Raw genomic sequence first — 20,327 nt, forward strand, 5'->3', positions numbered from 1 at the left:
TTCTCTTTATTGGCCAGTGAAGGACTTGGGGCCAGCTTCTCGTATAATACCTTTGTCCTGTCGTTGTCATTTGGTACTCATCTACTGCCAGCCCTCCCTCGTTTGCAGTGTCTCTCAGCTGGACTTGGTAAACCACTATTCGTCCAGCTTGGTGGAGCTGCTCAGTGTGTGCTATTCATCCTCTGGCAGTTTGCATCCTTTTCTTTATTTAAGGACAGGCAGATCAATACCAACTGAATCAATAGTACTGGTAGTATTATTTTCACCAGGACCACATTCTCTGTTCAAAGGTGAAACTCTGAACAAATTCATACAATAAACACTTAATGTGGTTTACACATAAGTAGCAAGAACTGTCAAGGGTTTAGTAAAACATTTGGTGGTAATGCAAATACTCAGAATATTAGTATCAGTATATTGGTGACTATTACATTATATTGGTGGTATGACATGGTATTGGATCAGAATCAGATTTAGTGGTATGGACCAGCACTATCTTCTGCACAGTGGCATCTTTATACAGTGTGGGTCTCTGATGTGGGGGGGTTGGTGAGTGTCAGTATGATGTATGATGTATGAAAGGTATCAAGGATTCAAAAACCCTCACCGCTCAGTGATCATTTTATTTGGTTTTAGTACTTAACTATAAATACAGACTGGAGTTTAATGGAACCATGAAATGAGTCAAAACACAAACCAGTCAAACAATATCATTTACTCATTTTAATGGTTAAAAAAATACTTCTTTGCGCAAAGAGACAACAATAAGTCCCTGTTAGGAAACAAGGGACCAAAACAATTATAGCCACCAAATGATGACAGGTGGAGCAAGATAAGATGAGGTAAATGTTTTTGAGGAGAGAAAACAAAAAAGGCACAATTTACAATCAATCATGCCCCAAATTCACAATAATAATAATACTAATAATAATAACAACAATAATAACAATAATAATAATAATAATAATGTATCAGTACAACTAAAAAAATCTGAAAATCTTCAACAACAAAAAATACAGACCAGTCATATTATACAAGGCATTTCTTGCCTGTCAGGCTCCTCCTGTGTGCTCTACCCTATCAGGCTTCTGTACACTCTGGAACCCCCCAGTCCTGCTGCTGATAATGTACACAGATAGCAGTTCTACAGTGCACAGGGACTTCAACATGCTATCTGACCACTAGACATGAAACGCAGAGTTTGGAGGGCCCGATGCAATCATCATGGCAGAAGGCACCGCAGCCTTGGCACATGATCATGGCTTTGAGGCGGCACGAGCACTTGAGTGCCACCTCCTCGGTTGTACTGTCAGTAAAGGCCTGGATGCTGAGGGTGGTCTGGCTGGAGGTCAAGCGGGGGCGGAGCTGGAGCACACCATCCGCCATGCTCCGGGAAAAACCACCATTGTCCATCACTGACACATTGGCTGTGTAGCTTACAGCTCCAACACCTCCACCTTGCTTGGGGAGCTTCCCATACAACTGGAAGGGAAGAGAGGAGGCAGAGGAGGAGGGTGAGGGAGAGGAGGAGGTGGAGGGAGAGCCAGAAGAATAGGGAGCTTTGCTGTGCTCCTTCTTTGCCATTCTGGCAAAAGTCATCTCCATGTTGAGGAGCCCCTCCATAGCCCCTCCACTCAGGTAGCTGTCCACAGAGCTCATAGGCTCTTTTTTGGTAACACTCACAGGTATAGTGGGGGAGGATTTGGCAAGAGCCTGGCAAGAAGGCCGTGCAGCGATCTCATTCTTTATGTTAGGTGAGGGAGAAAGCTGCTGTTGGTGAGGGTGGAGCTGAGACTGAGGGGGCCGCCAGTTGATCTTAATAGTAGGCACAACCTCCGTGGGACAGGTGTCTGCATGGGGAGGAGACGGGCCATTTGGCATGGTCCGGTGGGTTGGTTGGGGCCTATCGGGAGTGGCCCCCGGTGATGGCTGAGGACCACGAGACTCTTTGATAACTGCGGACTCCACAGCAGTCTGAGAGCTAAGGTCTGGCTTACTTCTGGAGGACAGAGAGGTGGAGGAGGATGAGGAAGGTGGCAGAGAAGTGATGACTGGGACGGCCCCAGGGGCCTGCTGGGACTGATACTGTGATACGGCTGGGGCCTCCATCAGACACGAGACCGGGCGCCCTGTTGGAGACTTGCTGTGGCTCTGAGAGACTGCATTCAGTTCTGGACTAGGAGACTGGGCTGGAGCCTCAGACCTGTGGCGAGGTCCTGGGGTCCTTGCCAGTGGTGCTCTGGGTTGGGGTCCTGGCAATCGGCTGATCTCCAGCCTGTTGGCAGAGTGTGAGGGCAGAACTTTCTCCAGCGGCAGACTGCCCTGCAGTAGCTGAGTGACTAAAGGGTTGTTGGCTTCCACACTGGACACTGGTCTGGCTGAGCTGGCCAGTCTCTTGGAGGCAGCTGCAGCAGCTGGGTGGGTGACAGAGAGCTTTAAGCCTCCACGACACTCTTGTTCACCAGAGCCCTGTCTGGAAGCTCTACAATCATCCCCAGTTTCCATTTTGACCACAATGTTGGTGTCTCTGAGCCCCTGTGGGTGGGCTGTGGGGAGAGACTGGTGGTCCTGAGAATGGGGACGGCTCTGCTGAGAGTGAGGCAAGCTGTTGGGGAAGCAAGGCTGAATGACAGTCTGACCTTGGCGGCTGGACACGTGGGTCTGAATGACTGGCTGCTGATTCTGAGGGGATGGGCTGCAGATGACCAGCTGGCTGTTTCTCTGGGTGCTTAGTGTGGGGCACCAGTCCTGGTCAGGCTGCTGCTCGTCCTCCTGGCTCTCATTCTCACAGTCCGAAGCGGTTTCCGTGGAGTCGCTATGTGTCCCAGCCTCGTCATCTTTCTCTGCTCCAGAGGTGTCCACGTGCTGAGGGGAGGATGTGTCTGTTTGTTCTGTTTGTTGTCTCTCTGTGACTGAGTGAGAGAGTGGCTCTTGTGGGTCCACACGGTGGGAACCATGCTGGATAACACCACCCAGTCCAGCTTCCTTCCCTCGTTCCTTCTCTTTGGGCTGACAGGTGCTGGCCAGTGTCTGAATAACGTCCACACCCTGAGCCCCGAACCTGGGAAGGGAATCTGGAATTGAGGTTGGGACAAGTGCGGCTTTTTCACAACTCTGGTCTGCCCTCTTTGAGGGTGCAGTGGCAGACTTGGGCACCTGGCTTTGCCTGGTCGGCTGGGTAGCCAAAGACTCAGTTATAGTGTCAGGCTCTGGGGAGGGCAAGTCAGCTACCTTGTCTGTGAGCCCATTGGAGGGGCTGTGGACATTGGCTGATGTTGCTTCTATTTCCTCGACAGCCATCTGGCCCCCCAGCTGCCTCCTCTCGGGGAGGGCTTGGAGTCTGCGGGGGCTCCAAGGACACAGAAGTTGAGGTAGTGGACAGGGACGGGGAGGGCTGGGGTGTGGGATCTACACTGAGAAGCAGTAGTTGTGTTCCAGACGAATTAGTGCCTGAAGACGATCCCTGCTCCTCCATCCCACCATCCCCCCTGCTTCCACTTCCACTTCTTCCTCCTCCTCCTCCTCCTCCTCCTCCTCCTCCGGGCTCGATAGGTCCTGGATGCTCTCGCGATCTTCGTCCATTGCTGCTATCCGGTAGCCCAGCAGCAGGCCGCAGCCTGACCCCGGCCGGCCCTGCCCCGTCGCTAGAGGCTGCAACAGCAGCAGCGGCCTCGCGCTGGGCCCGGGCTTGCTGGGCACGGGCTTTGATGTCTGCCAAGGTGCGTGCGCCCCCCGTCCCCGACCGCCGTGAGCCCTCGCCGGGGGGCACGATCCGGGGACAGATCTGGTAGGTGGGGTGCCCTTTGACCCAGGGAGGTTTGATTCTGGACAGTTGAATCTGGGACAGAGACACAAGAATAGTGAACAAAACTTTAACTTACAAACTCCTAATTTCTGAACAGGCTAATTATTTTTGTGCACTGGTTCATAAAACAAAATCTTACCCGGATAGGCGGCACCTTGGGCTCTTCTGTTGTCGGCTGCGGCTTCTCCGAACAGACACTGTCAATTGTGGTACGAAAGGACTGACGGTCATCAAGCCGTGGCCTCTTTTCGGGGAAGCTGGAGAAGGCCTGAGCCTCATCTGGCCTTCTCTTCTGCTCCTTGAGCTGAGCGCTGGGCACAGGGGTGCTGGCTGGGCTGGCTGAGGGGCTGCTCTCACGGCTGCTGGTGGCGGTACCCCCTGTGATGGACGTGACCACGGAGGCCGTATCATCCAGGGGATCAGCGGCGACTGCAGCACTGGAGGATGCTGAGGAGGATGAAGATGAGTCGAGGCCTGCGGCAAAAGCTCCTTGTCTATCAGAAGGTGAGGAGGGTGAGGAGGCAGGTGAAGAGGCAGACGAAACAGAAGAAGAGGAGGAGGAAGGGGAGGAGGTGGAAGCCAGTGCAGGTGCAGCCTCTTCGGGGAGCAGACGGGCTGTAACTTCAGGCTCTTCATTTGCACTAGTGGAAGCTGGGCTGGGGCTGGGGCTGGGAGTGGGTGTGGGAGTGGGAGTGGGAGTGGGAGTGGGAGTAGGAGTAGGGGCTGGCAACGTGACTGGCTCCGGACTGGGAGAGGGCTTTGGCTCCATGGAGGCGCTCTCAGCTGGGAGCTCCACACCACACTCAGCCTGGAGCACCACCTCACCTTGAACCACTGTACTGTCAGACAAGGGAGAACCAACAGAGACTGCTGAGATGTCCACTGCAGCACTGGCCTCAGCAGGTTTCTGTAGACTGCAAGGCTGGAGTAGAGGCCTTGCAGAGGGTCCTGCGGGCCCTGCGACGCAGGTCAGCCCTTGTACGTCTCCTCATCCTGCCATCTCTCCTCCGTCGACCCACGCTGCGTCTCTTGGGGGCACCACTTGCCACCACAGCCACATCACTGTCAAGCACAGTGGCTCCAACTTCACTGGGCTCATTCATTGTAAGCTTTAGGGACTCCTCCCGTGTCAGGCCAGACCTACAGATACACAAACTACAGTTTAGCACATTGTGGAAACATAACGCATGTCACAGTGGCCATGACTCTAGCCCATACTCTGGTTGTTTCAACTACACAGAGGGCAGCTAAGGAGATGGAAATAAATGGCTTAAAACACACAATACACACAAAACACAATGAATATCTTCATCAAGGTCTTTCTAAATAATACTACTGATACTAGACATGGATATTGTTCAGTCAACTGGTAAATATTAACAATATCATAACCACCCTGTGACAAATACCTAATACGGTTGTTGTGTGAACAGTGAATTCAGACTTAAAAGAAATAGGCTGGCTCTTACTTTTGCCCGTGGTACTCTTCAAAAAATTTTTCCTTCCACGCCTCTACCTTCTTCTCTTTCTCCATTTCCTGTCGGAAACGCACCTGCATCTCATGGGTGAACTCACCTAAACAGTTCAAACACATGTGAAGGTTTAAAAGAGTAGCCCCGCAATTGAACATATAACAACCTACACTGTGCACCAGTATATCTTTTAAGAATGATCCTTTCTTAATTTCCCTTCACTTTTCACACTAAGCAGCTCAGCTGTACTACTGTTCCAGGACAGTGAAACAATCAGATGTATACAGAATAAGCCATACTCTGAAAACAGGTCAGTGAATGGACTGATTCTATGTTTTTTATTATGCATTTCTATACTATGTACAGCCTCCTTTTCATTCACACCATATGAAAACTGCATTGTTACCTTTCAGTGCAGATTTGACATCTGACCTTCATGATTTCCTCATCTTCATTATAACAATCTTTTTGTTACTTTTTGCTTCTGCTGTCACTATTCCTCCACAGTGATCCATACATTCCTATCACGTCTCATCTAATTTAACTATCTTAGCCTGTTAGAAGTCAAAGTAAAATGTGGCAAATTGTCCATGACTGAACAATCATTTACCCTCAGCCAGCCTTTCTTTCCAGCTCTGTGAGGCATGGGTGAAGAACTCATTGTTGAGAGCTGAACTACTCAGTCTGGCCATACCATCAGGTCCAACCTGCAACGAGGGGAGACAATGTATAATTAACAATGGTTACATCTGAGAAATTTCAATTATTAAAAATTTGTACAAAACACACTTGTAGTAATAAACTCAACTATTGTGCAACCTGGTGGCTGAAATTCATGCTGCTCACAAACATTGGTTTTATTTGTCAATTGCTTCTTGTAAGTTCTGTGGTAATAACAGACATCTGACAACATATACAGGGTTCTCTTCTGTTAGCCCTTGTATTGGTCAGCAACTCACAGATTGTAGGTCGGCACAGTGTCAACATTAATTAGACTGTCAAACACACACCAAAAGTGATGCCCAGGTACAGAACTGTTCAATGTTTGGGCCTTTTTTTCGTACAATTCCTGGCGGCTGGTGACATTTATCTGAGCTGATGGCAAGCAAACCTGCACAATCAGTAACAATTTAGCAAATCCATGATTTTTATTCTTTTCTGACTTCCTTATTTATTGTGTGTGTGTGATAGTTACTATATATTAGGGTGTGCAATATCACTTCAGATACAAAAGCTGGGGGTAAAATGAAAGGACAGAAAAAAAACACACCTGTCGGTCCACCTCAGGCAGCAGCTGCAGCAACTGCTGCTGTGAGTGTGTGGGGAAAGCTGAGAAGGTTCGCACATTGATAAGGGCTCTGATGTTGGTGTTGACCAGGATGGAGCCTGGTGTTTCAAAGTCTACATCCACCCCTCCTCGACTCCTCTTCATAGGCCCTGCCGAAGCAAAAACCATACTTCAGCATGCTACAACTATCTCCAGGTTCAAGGCACTGAGCACCAAGGACCACAGACACAAACCTGCACAGTGAAATCTTCCAGGCCAATCTTAGTGACAGGCCAGGGGGTATTTACCAGATATCATGCCCTAGGATTTAATTTTTATTGTTGTAACAATATGCTTTCCATCTCCTGTGTTCTCTCTGCTGGTTGTGGTAAACGTTTCAGTCTGACTTTTCAGGTTGATTATCACTTTCATTACTGCTGTGTTGTTGATGCAGTTGTTCTCAGGACAAAAGAGTGGTCCTTACCTGAGGGGACATGCTCTCCATTCACTTTAAGAGGGGTGAGGACAACACGAGGCATCATGACTGCTTTCTTCCTCTGCCTCCCTGACTGTACCAACACAAATGGTGATGAGTCAGTATATTAAGCAGCACTGTCCCACTACAGATCAAGTCCAAAATGGGATAGTAAGAGACAGGGCTTATAACTACAACTTATTCAGTCCTTAAGGCGTTAGACTTCGACTGCAAAACAAACAGTGAAATGAATGACACGACAGAGCTGGCCTTAAATCCTTGACTGATGAGCACATTATAAAAAAGTGGCTTGGCTTCATGCAGGGTGCTGACCTGTCTTGAGCGGCTCAGTCTGGTCTGGGCATGTTGAGGATGTTGGGTCTGCTGTGTGTCTGCACGTCCCTGCTGTCCAGCTGCCCTGCTGAGGCGGGTCTGAGGCTGGGTGCTGGAAGCCTGTAGCTCTGTGGAGCAGGATGCGCTGGATGAGCTCTCATCCACTGAGGCTTCAGGTCAGAGAAAAATACACTTAGAAGTCTACTCTCTCACACACATTTTCAAACAGATACAGATACTCTATCAAAATTTACAAGACAGGGATACAGTAGTCAACACACATCAGGTTGCTGACAGCATTTAGCAGCATTAATATAGAGCAACATTTTCTTTCAGTGGTTTTGGCTGAATCTGTATTAATGGCACAATTATTGCATGACGCCTTCATCCAAGCTCAGTGTTTACATGGCAGCTGAGGAAAGAACAGGAGCGCTGAGTGCCCCTGATACACAACACTAGTCTAACAGAGAAGCCTACTGTTTTGCCTGTGGTCATCTCTGAAATCTAAAGAATGATTAAACTCAATGTTTCTGATGAAATAATGTTTACAGTATTTATGAATACACAAAATAATGCAGGTATGTTTTCACTATCAGTCGTGGTTTTTAATGGTAATGCTAATTTGTTCATTAATTCCAGCAACTGGTATGCACAAAAAAGTAAACACTCACTGCCACACTTAGAACACTGGAGACATACTGAACTGTCACACCACTGTGAATTCAAAACCATGTGGCTGAGCTTCAAGGGCAAGCTCTCAGTTTATGTCCCAAACCTCATCGCTGATCATGCGCTCTGGGTACTAACTCAACTAATGAGGAAGATTGTGGTATGGAGGTCAAACAAAGACCGCCTCCCCAAATATTCAACAAAAAACCTCATTATATGTTTAGGTAACAAAGCTATCAGGAGAAACAAGCAGAGGCAGAGGATATCCAACATCTCTGGAGAGACCTGAAAATGTCTGTTTACTGGCAGGCCCCAGCCAACTTGACAGAGGTTGAGACGATCTGCAGAGAAGAATAGCAAAAAATCCCCAAATCCAGATGTGAAAAGCTTGTCACCTCATACCCAAGAGGACTCAAGGCTGTAATTGCTGCCAAAGGTGCTTAAACTATGTGCTTAGTAAAGAGTCTGAGCACTACTGTCAATGTGACAGTTCAGATTTTCCAATTTAATAAATTTTCTAAATCTCTGTTTATGCTCTGTCACTACAGGCTACTGAGTGGAGACTGATGAGGTAACAAATTAATTTCAACTATTTTAGAATAAGGCTGAAAAAAGTGAAGGGGTATGAATACTTTCTGAATGCACATGTAAATAAATAGAACACAAGACTATGACCAGAGCCCATATCAGTAAGAGAAGAGCATACTAATGTATGCATGCTCACTACCAGGATAAGCACTGCGCTGGCGTTAGGATTCAGTCAACATCAACATCCACACGAACAGGTGGGCCTGCCTGAAAGAACTTTTCCCCAGTACCAAAGTATGATCAAGAGCTTACTAATTCAGTCCCCTCCTTCTGGGAAACAGGATGGATTTCCTTTTCTATATCTTCTCAAATGGGTCCTTACAAGTAAATAACTTTGCAGCACTCTGCAGTGACCTACATGAGGTCTATGGCCTCATTTAGGTCATCATGCTTGTAAGACATTTCCATAAGCACATGAGTGGGCAGGTCCGCTTTAGCTGCATCGGGCAAGCCAAGCCATTTCTGCTGCATACCTTAAAAAGCCCACATGTAATCAAGGTGAATAATGTCTTTACCGCACCAACACACCGCAATGGAATAAAGAGTTGAGCTGTGCCACCGAGGCTCACCTACTTGTGGCTGTTCACAAAATGGCTCAACAGAACTACCCCTTCATAATGGAAAAACCCTACAGGAGATGCATCTGAATGTAATGAGAGGTGTATGGTGTGGTGTTACCGTCATTGTCTCCGCTGGCAGCAGCAGTGGTCTCGGTGGAGTCACAGCTCTCCTGCTCAGTGGCTTCAGTGGGGCCGACCGGAATCACAGCCTGTGCCTGCTGCAGGGGTGCTGCTGCTGGAAGCGGGGTGGCCGGTGCTGCCAGCCGACTCAGTTAGCATCTCTGACTCTGAGGGTGTCTTTGTCCACTGGAGGGCATTCTTCTACAAAATGTGTGAACAGTACAGAGTTAGCAGGCCAGTCGTCATCTGGAGAAATGTATGTGTGACGCATATCAGGAAGTTTATTTTCCTATCATTTGATTTTGTGGTCATGAATCAAATCCACTGCTACACTGCAGCATTAAAAAAATACTGTGATTGTGCATGTTTTAGCCTCTAGTGTATTTATACCTGTGAACAATTACAGCCTGGCATAAGTAGCTCCTGTGATGCTAATAGTAATATCACCTTTTTCCAGAAAAAAATTCACGATGCAACTTGTGGGTTATTCTGCTTAACTGTTTCAGAATTCCAGAGGAGAAGCTTGCAGCTTATAGGAGCAATTTTCTTATTACACAAATTATGTCAATGACATGAAGTCACAAATGACTTTTACAGGCAGAATGGTGAAGAGGTAAGAGAGAAAAGGATCATGTTAAAGTACCTTCAGGGTGAAGAGGCTCATCCGTCCAGGCAGCTTGAAAAAGATGCTGTTCTTGACTCGGTCTCCCCTCACCTGGGAGTGCAGCATGGTGACCAGGCAGGCCAAAGGAGCTGTGCCACTGCAAGCAACGCCACGCACACACACACACACACACACACACACACACACTGATTGCTCATGTGATTGGACACAGAAGGTCAGACCATAGACATAAAGCTAAATTCAAATCAGAAGATGCATTAGTGCTACCTGGTGCTCCTAACACTATATACCTGCACAAACTAATGAAAGCTAGGGTTGGCCAATTATGCACAATACACTGAAATGGCATAAATATGTCAACTGCCAGAGATTTTACCATTCCATTTTTACTTTGATATCTATCCGTTTAACCATCGCATTGTCCTCTGGGTCAAAGTGACCCGGTGGCCGACAATGTGCCTTTGTGTGTGGTGTGTGTGTGTGTGTGTGTGTTGTGTGTGTGTGTGTGTGTGTAGTAGGATTTGTTGTTGTGCATGACATTTGTGATTCTGAAGCCGTTATCTTTTGTTTTTGAATAATAGTAAGAAGAAAAAAGTATACAGAATACGAAGGCAATACGAAAGGCAATACGAAGGGCAATACGAAGGGCAACGGGTGGGTTAGTACCTCAGGTTGTATTAGTTCATTTTGAGCAATACTGCAAATCAGTCAGCAGGACAAAGGAGTTTATTTGTATCTTCCACCCCTACTACATAAAACTCTGGAACTATATATAGAACTATATTTAGGTGACAATATAACACTGAACAATCAGCACAAAGAAACTGTAACTACTCAAGTCAAATTTTCCATACTCCATACTACAAGAATTTTAATTTGACAATGGTCAAAATATATTTTTACATTTTAATATCAAATATCCTTGCCCTACTGTTTATCATAGTCTGACATGAATGTTGTACAAAATAATTCCTTTCTCTCAAAATTCAGCTCTGACCCATGCTGCAAACTCTGTAGGAGAATGTCCTCCTTGAATGCTCACTCTTGCACCACCTTGCAAAACATGTCCTGCACCAAAAGATCAAGAGAAGCTGAAATTTTCACGTTAATGTAAGTAAGTAATTTAGGCTTTGATGGTATCTATTTTTTCATACCATAATACCTTCCCTGCATTTCACTGAGGGGATATAGTATATGAAAATGGTCTATACAGATAAAAATGAGCTGAATAATCTAGTCTACAAGTATGAACCATCCAAACTGCAATGGATCATCCTTTGGTTCAGTGCATATAGGATAACAGACTTAATTTTTCACCTCTGTTTTTTTCCACAAGAAGACAGCATATGTATTTTGTCTGGCTTTAGAAATATTCCCAAAAAGGGGCAGAGTCCAGCGGCTCCCACCTTTTTTTTTTTTTGTCTGTTCTGCCGACTGCCTGTATTATAACTGACATGTGGTGCTGCATGTTGCGCACTACAGTACATTACACTAAAAAGTGTCACTGTGTCAGGTAAATGGAAAAAGGGGGTATGTTTTTGACAGTGCTGAAAATCGTACCTTTGAGATTTCTAAATACAGTGATGTACGTTAACACCATGATACTGCTCAAGCCTTGTGTCATTATTATTCACTTGCCAATAGGCATTACTTTGGATTGACAGGGAATGCCAATGTTTCCTGATGCCGTCATGCTTAATGCTGACGCAAATCCAATCAATTCAAAGGTACACTCACTGGTTCTTTTATGGGACTCAGTTTTCCCAAGATATGAATTTAACAAAGTTCACATCTCAATCATCATTTCACCATCACAGTTCACATCAAGACAATGCAACTGGGATCACTGACTATGTTTTAGGTAACATGATGACTAATATTTTCCAGTTATAGGATTTTGTTGACTTGAACACTGGCCTACGACAATAAGAAAGAATATGAAAAAGAGGAGAGGTGTTTGGTTACAGAAGAGAAGTAATTAACCTACCTCCTGTTTAGTCAGCAGCAGGCCAACAAGTTGATGCAGAGGGAAATAAAAACAAAAGCCTGAGTTAACACCACATCGACATGTTCAGTTGACATGACTGACTACTAAAAATACTAGACAAGTACAAGTACAAAGGATAATCAGTTCTAACATGGGTACTTGTTTGGTATCAAGTAGCACACAGTACGGAACAATTAAACAGCCACCATTCACACTTGCAGATGACAGCATTCCTCAGCTGTCATTTCAACTCCATATTACACCAGTGATTGTGGTTTATCAATCAACATGGCATCTATAGCTTTAACAATAGCAGCAGCAGTGTTTGTGTGTGTCTGACCGCATCTCCTTCAGCCCCTTGGTCTGGATGACATGGAGGATTTGCTTGGGAGTCATGGGTGCATCAGAGAAGTTCTCCAATACCTGGAAAACAACCACAATGTTTTTACCTCACACACACCGACAAGAGGTTTTTCCTAACTGGGCAACACACATGCAGACAAAGTTATACCTGTGATCAGCTAAACTCAGTTCAGTCGCTGGTTAAACACTACACTGGTGTTTTTGTTCCAAAGAAACAGCTTTTCAAAACAATGTCTGTCAAACAATTTCACCATTCGTCGTTAAGTTCAATATTTAAAAAAAAAAAAAAAAAAAGTTGCATTAGTTGATGAGCATGTTATCACTATCTAACATCACTGGTTTCATTTACCTGTTAAATGATTGACAGACATAGGTTTCTGTTACATAAACATCAAGCACTTACCTTAATGTTCATAAAATGAAAACTTAAAGAGGGCTTTCTGGTCTTACAGTTATTTGCACAGGGTTTTTTTTCCTTTTTGTTTTTTAATTCTCTTTTCCTCTGCACTGCAAGAAGAAATATGAGAACAATCTCATGTATGTTGTTTCCAAGTCTGAAAAGGGCTCAAGCCTATGGACATTATTAATTTTCTAACACTTCCCAATAAACACGTCTTCAGGATGTACTGAACATCTAGTTAAACACTTAGCTCATGCTCTGAGTACAACCCTGACATATAAATGTTAAGATTTTATTTTGTTGTTGTTACAGATTGTAGAGTTGGTAAGGAGCTGAACTCGGGTCACTTTGTTAAGTACCCCTATAAAATCTAATACACATCAACAGCTCAGCCATTAATTCTACCTTTACTAAGTTAATAATAATCAGTTTTGATTGACACAGACAGAGAAGTATTAATTTAACTAGATTGTCATCTACATTGGGGTTGAGGTGTTGATTGTTTTTCACTTTTTGCTCACATTATTGTGTTGTAGATTTAATTTTAAATGTATAAAATTGTCATTTTTGCCCATCAAACTACATTCAATAACCCATAATGACAATGTTTCTTGACACTCCACAAGTTTCCAGACCCCTAATTCAGTACTATGTCAAAGCCCCACTGGCAGAAATTACAACTTTGAGTATTCTTGGATTAAGTCTCTACAAACTTTGCACACCTGGATTTGGGCAATTTATCCCATTCTTAGACTGGATTGGAAGTGTCTGTGATCACCTCCCTACAGATGTTCCATGGGGCCCAAGTCTGGGTTTTGACTGCACAACTCAAGGATACTCAAAGACTTGCAATCACCGTTACCTGCACTCTGAAGCAGGTGGCTGCATTCATCCTTCCCTCAATTCTGACCAGTCTAGGAAGAGTCTTGGTGGTTTGATTTTACAGCTTTATTGCAGAGGTCTACTTCACGTATTGTTTTTTGTCCTGTCCGGACCTTGTATGCACAGGTGTGTACCTTTCTAAACCATGGTCATCAATTAAATTTGCCAGTGGACTCTGATTAGATGCTCTATACACATCTCAAGGATAATTAAAGCAAACAGGATGCACCTGACCATAGTTTGGAGTGCCAAAGCAAAGGGCCAGAACACTGAAATAAGAGATTTCTTATCGTCTGATTTTCGATACATTTGCAAAAGTTTCTAAAAAACGTGTTTCTCTTTGTCATTGTAGATTCTTAATGTTAAGCGATGGCCCAAATGGCAATGTATGCATTTATAATTAAATCTGTACAAACGTGCATAAAGTGAGAAGGTCTGAATACTAAATGAGAGGACACTGTATATTTGGGTATTCCTGTAACTGTACACTACTGAAAGACAGACAATGTGATTTTCTGATTACCTGGAACAAAATTTAGAAATTGAGAATTTTGTTCATTTTGGTCTGTAATTGTTATATCATATACTTGCTATATGAATAGAAGGCATGGGCCTGTCTGCCAAAACCCAAGTAATGAGCCCACTGCCCTCTTACTGAGGATTATCACTTATCACCGTAGAAAAGTACACCTAACCACAGTTGTACACACTCATGAACTTATCTGATATGTAGTCAATTGCTCGGTTCCAAGTGCTCGTTTCAAACCATTAAATAAGAGTTCGTTTGTTTGTTTGTTTCATATTTCAGCTAGTGTTTAATGTTTGCCTTTCAACTGTTTCGTATGACGACACTTCAAACTATTAATATTCCGAGAGAGGGAGGTTTATTTCACGATCGTTAGCTGGACTTATTTCATTTCTTGCACAATTCTGTGCCAATGTGGATCCTCAAGACAGCTGGGTCAGTGGTTAACGTTAGCTTTTAGCTTTGCTAACATTAGCATGCATTGTGGTCAACAATTAGCTAGCTAAAACTACTACACCAAGTTAGGCGTTACGCTAGCACTACGAGTTTTAAAAAGTCACGTTTTACTGACTAGTTTGTTCACATGAAGAGCATACACTTGTCACTGCGCTTGTTTATCTCTTGGGGTTACTCGGGTTGCTCAAATGATAATTACCGTTGGACTAGCTAGTTTGCTGCCTAGCAAACAAAGAGCTCAAAACAGGAGAGGTAGATGTTAGCATGCTAGCCAGTGTTAGCATGTTGCGTTGCGTAGGTTTTTTTTTTTATCTGAAGCCTAAAAGACCAACAGCAAATGTAAATGTACCCTCCCAGTAACATTTAAACATATCGTGCCTACAGGCTAGGTTAGCATTGCTATGATAATAGCTAGCTTCTACTAACGTTACAACAGAACACAGGCTGTGGTCGTGAGGAGAATGTTGAAACACAACAACACTTCTGGATCCATCACTTTAGATTAATTCATTCAAAGCGTACATACAGTTAGTTAAATGCGCAAAGTAGATTGTTTACCATGCGAGCCGCCTCAGCCCAGGTCCGCTCCTTCTTTCTCTTTTGTTTGTCCTTCATTTCCTCTGCGCTGGTGTCTGCGGCTAGCCTGCTGTGTGTCTACAAAGCAACCTCAATACGATGGCGGTTTAGCTGCTTAGCAAAATGGCTAACTACGTTCTAGGTTGACTATGCAGACCCAAGACAAGGCGTTCCTTTTAACTCGGGATGATGCTATGGTGTCTGCTCGTCTCTGCTAACTGTCACAACTGTGTCCAGTGCTTTGTCTAAATGAGCTCAACACACATCGTCTCTCTAGCACAGAAGCAGTGTGAGTGCAGTGCTGGCTGTGGTGCTGCTGCAGGACAAGCCTCTCTGGAATGCAACAACCAGGTCAAAGGTCAAACGCTCCGCAGGAATGCAACAAAACAACGTCCAACCCTCCGCATGCAAATAGTGCTGCATACAGTTTTCTATGTATGTGTCAAATATAGTAGCTATATATATATATATATATATATATATATATATATATCATTTATTTTTAAATTTATTTATTTATTTACCCCCTATTTCAATTTGTAATCACATAGCAATCCTTTAACAAATGCATTCCGTCAGTGGATTTACAGGTTAGTGGTTTGACAGACAGTGGTTCAATAATTCTAATTTGAAGATGTCACCTTGCAATTTGGGGAATTATTATGGACATTATTTTTTTTTTTTTTTACAACATAGATTGTACAATGTGGCAGTTTACATAAATAGTATAGACAGTAAGATGCATCTAAAGAGCAGGAAAGCATGGCTTGCCATTTGATAATAATCTTTGCTTACAGAACAGTCATATAAAATAGAAACTGGTGTGATGTGTTTTCAAATATTTGGTGATTTGGTTTGACAAGAATCTTACTTACACAACTTATATTGTTGAAAAAAAAAAAAAGAAAAAAAAGTGCTGAATATTAGATATTTAGATGTTTAGGGGCAGAACAAGTAGACTTTCTCTGAAAATGTATATATTGGACTAACTGTGGCAGTTCTACACTGAATTTATCAATCTGCATAAAAGAAGATGTCAGGCTTTGAGACTCTACTGTGGTGCCATAAAACAACGCCACTATCAGGTTTGCAAGAAATGTCAGAAATGAATGAAATGCTTTTGGAATGTCAGAAGAATGTAATTAGGAAGTATTATAGTAGCCAAACTTCATAAGGAGAATCATACTCAGAAGGTATTACAGCCTGGCCATGAGGAAGACAGAAAGACAGCAGATCAAGGGCTTTGGTTGGACAATAGGAATCACAGTTAATGGAACAGTGATAGTGGAAATAGTGTTAAACCCCCTGTATCAATGTCTGTTGTCTGACCTTGGTTATTAGAGGAGATAGTGGTTGATCTGCACCTTTTAGAGTCTAATAAAGAGGAGTGTATAGATAAGAATCAAGTTAGCAGATAAATAGAAGAACATTATTCCAACAAAAGAGTTAGCAACAACCTGTCAGTATTTACAGGGGAACTGTTGGTATTCCTTTAGCACTTAACAGGACAGAAAATGTAAAACCAAGTTTTAGGAAGACATCATTTCATGGGTGAGATTTGGGTACACTGGTCTTAACAGTACACTTCAGATAATTGGTAACCATGGAACTGGAAGGTGTGAATGTTGCAGGAAACAGTGGAACATGTGATTATTTATTGTCCTCATCGGGAAAGACAGATTCTCAAAAACAGACTGGAAAAAGATCACAGTAAACTTGAGCTAAAACAGTTGCCACAACTCAGAGCGTTTGGGGTATAAGGGCTATATTTACATTTTTTGACGGGACTTAACATAAGAATATAGTATTGTAATAACCCTTGTCTCAGAAGTGAGAATGTAGAGGGCCCAAACACAGAATGTTTCTACTGTATATACAGGAGAAAACTAAAAACAGTCATTTTTAAAATTTCATACAGAATTTCAAAATCTCAATTGCAGTCACTCACTCTAATGTCTTCTGCATCCTTCCCTGGCACATAGCATCACTCACTTCACTCCCTCCATCCTTAAATGTGAATTGTCCCCAAGTCAAAACATCTCATAGTCCCTGGACCACACAGGTGGCCTCCTCTGACATCTTTGACGGGTCTCCTGCATTGTCTGTTGCCTTGTCTGCCTCTCTCCTTCCACCACATCTTGGCTGAGAGTTGCTGAACTCTCTGGGTGTGCTGGCAAATGGGCCCCTCCATCTCAAGACCCCCCAGTGGAAGCTGGGGCTTGCCAACAGCCTCAGCCAAAGCTACCACTTGCTCCTGGATGTGGGGGCACAGTCTGTTGCCTTTGTGTACCCTCCTGGTTGCTTGCCCCTGGTACAGGAGAGAGAAAAAGTTTGCAGTTGCAATATACAATCACCTCAGTTCTTCCCTCAACTAACATTACATGATATAAGACTTAAATGATTCTCTCTATGACCCTATAAGGGCCCCTAAATCTCCTTTGAGGACAAACACCCTTGGCCTTGTAAATATTATCATATAAAGAGTACAGTCTAGACCTGCTCTGACTTGACCTGACCTGACCTGACTTGGAGCAGACCCATATCAACCCACCACTGTGGACATGTGTCATCCAACCTGGACACATATTCTTATGAGGCTTAAACCCTGTGTTTGTATGCACAGTGCTTCTATATGTCAACATCCCATAAGGCAACAGCGTGTCCTAGTTAGCCTGGTTCTATTCCACAAACAAGGACTGCATCCAAATTCATAGAAGGTAGCCTTACCAACCTAGCACCCTGTACCTCCAACTGAGCCCGTACAAAAATGTGTAGCTCAAATACACTGTTCCAAACACTTATTTTGGCAGAAACATATAGACCACATGATTTGTCTCCTCAACTGGGAACAACTTCCTCAACACCATCCTCTTTTTTGTCATTCATACAAAAATATGTAAGCAGGAAAGAGAAAAGGAGGAAAGATAATTGTGTCAATAAGTATGAAAATTAACTTTTGATTACACTTCTGGTGTTTACATACAACAGCTGACTCACTTGTACACAGAAGAAATTCTAATCACATTTACTGCAGTGGATCCAGTATCTGTGGAGCAAATGGCAAATTCTAAAATGACTCTATTTCTCAAAGTAAAAACACAAGTTTTATATGGTAAGACACCAAGATGCCTTTGTTTTTAAAGTTAGTGAACAGTCTGATGCAGGAAGCAGGCATGTCTGCCAGCATAAAAGTAAGATGCTTGGCTCTTCAGTTCCAGACATTTTTTTGATGCTCTCGATGTCCAGAGCCACTTCATTCTACCATTGTGGCCAATCATTTTCTGTCTTTATATTGTTATGGTTACTGTGAAGGATTTTTCTACTTCTTGTATGCTTTAATATGCCAAAAGTTCAACTTATAATGGCCTCCACAAGTTGGGTTACTGTTTAGTCCAGGCTATGACTGATAGTGGACCTCTGAAAAAATTGCTCCTCTATGTTGCTGGGGTAACCAAGGTCTTAGAGATAAGGATGAACTAAACTTAGACAATACTGACCAAATCCAGTTTCAGTCAAGGATGAGCTAAGTAGAGGTGAAGGACAAGATCCATGTGCAGTTACTAGGTGAGAAAATGTGACAGTGGTAAGAGTGATCAATAGGTTCATCACACCTACAGGTTTAAAACATAATTTGGCCTTATTATGTTAAAGTACGGAAAAGTGCTGCAACCACGTACCAGGTGGAGTTATATACGTCCTGTCAAACCAGACATCTTCAGGACTTTAGTGTAGCACCACTCTGGTCACTTGGCAGTTTATAATAATATTCGTCTGAATTCCTGGTGATTATCTTTTCTCCACCTCACCAGAGCTTCCTTCACAGTTACTGTCCTTATTTTCTTTTATGTCACTTTTCAATCCTTGGCTCCTCTCTCACTTTCAAACAGTTACAGTGTGGAGTGGTTGTGACTGTTGGATCGTTGGTTGCTGTTTCCCACATCTAACAGTGTTTCAGTCTCTGCACGTAATTTTCAATGCAAATATACTGCACACATCCAGACTCCCAAATTTCCTGGCCTCTGATGCCTATATGCACAAGTGAGTGGTTGTACACTATGGACTGATTACTGTAAATGTTCCTGACTGTAGACATAAAATAGGCCATCAACTCCTCAGCATACTTCTTGTGCTCCTCTGGGTATGTTACTCTTCCATCCCATACACTTCTCTGCCCGGACACAGCCATGATAACCCATATACTGACTGATGTTCCTCACAAGGGCTCGAGCAGGTCCATCATAGACAACTCAGCAAATTTTCACTTTGGCACCACATGTAAAACATCTCTTGGTATTTCTTGTGGGTTGTCAACCACTTCATCTAAAAATTCAAGGGATGTTGGTCTCAGCACATATTGTCTTTAGGGAGTTGAAGGTAAGGCTGTTTTTCATTGATTTTTACAATTGTCCCTATATTGTTCTTATCTATATTTTATAAAGATGCCTCTAAAGTACCTATAAATCATATCCACAGCCCTTTGAAGTTTTCATTGTTTATTTTTTGATAACCGTGAAAGAGGACTTTAAATGTGTCCTTTCTGATAATAATCAACAAAAAAAGTTTTTGAAATACAAAATACATTTTTACACATTTGCCTGTCCATGTCAGTACTTTGCAGATGAACTTTTGTCAGCATTTACAGCCTTGCCTCTGTGTGTATAGGTCTGTATAACCTTTGTACATTGGACAGTTCAGTATTTTCTCTAGGTTTCAATGATCCATCTAGAGTATAAGGACTTTATCACCATCTTTTCAAAATCAAACTCTTGAAAAACAGACGTCAGAGTGTATAAATGTTAAAACACCAGCTTTGTGTTTCAGTGTCTATGGAGTTATCAGAGCATTTGTAAAACAATGATGGGACTGTATGGCATTAGAGTTAAGATGGAAAATGGGGAAGATGACTTTACACATCAAAACTGATAACTGAGATCAAAACAAATCACACAAATCACTAAGGGTCATAATTTACATGTGACAAACAAATCAGCGGAGTAAGTAAGAACATATGACAATTATGTAAATTATATATGAATATGTTATGTTACACTTTATGATATAAATAGCATGTAATGGTAATGGTTTGTATACTTTAATAGAATGTAATACTGAAGATGTAATGACATACACTGTGTTACAAATTGTCTCCCCAGATACACCCAGATGTAATTTGTTAGAAATGACAGTAAAACAAATGAAAATTGTGGTGTGAAATGGTGTGAA

The 20,327-nt window shown here is 43.2% G+C and overlaps 1 protein-coding gene across 1 annotated transcript; it reads right to left on the reverse strand.

Annotated features, from left to right (window-relative positions):
- Positions 1-708: 708 nt before the first annotated feature.
- Positions 709-15,457, reverse strand: asxl1 (ASXL transcriptional regulator 1). The gene is given in 14 exon segments (XM_018701579.2): positions 709-3,328; positions 3,330-3,838; positions 3,945-4,704; positions 4,706-4,945; positions 5,275-5,380; positions 5,888-5,984; positions 6,548-6,714; positions 7,029-7,113; positions 7,353-7,522; positions 9,288-9,378; positions 9,380-9,490; positions 9,933-10,052; positions 12,241-12,324; positions 15,087-15,457. Coding segments are annotated over 14 exon segments (4,755 nt in total). The 5' UTR covers positions 15,144-15,457; the 3' UTR covers positions 709-1,170.
- Positions 15,458-20,327: the final 4,870 nt, after the last annotated feature.

Source organism: Lates calcarifer, linkage group LG6 (genome assembly GCF_001640805.2).
Source record: "Lates calcarifer isolate ASB-BC8 linkage group LG6, TLL_Latcal_v3, whole genome shotgun sequence".
In the NCBI taxonomy this organism is placed as follows: Eukaryota; Metazoa; Chordata; class Actinopteri; family Centropomidae; genus Lates; species Lates calcarifer.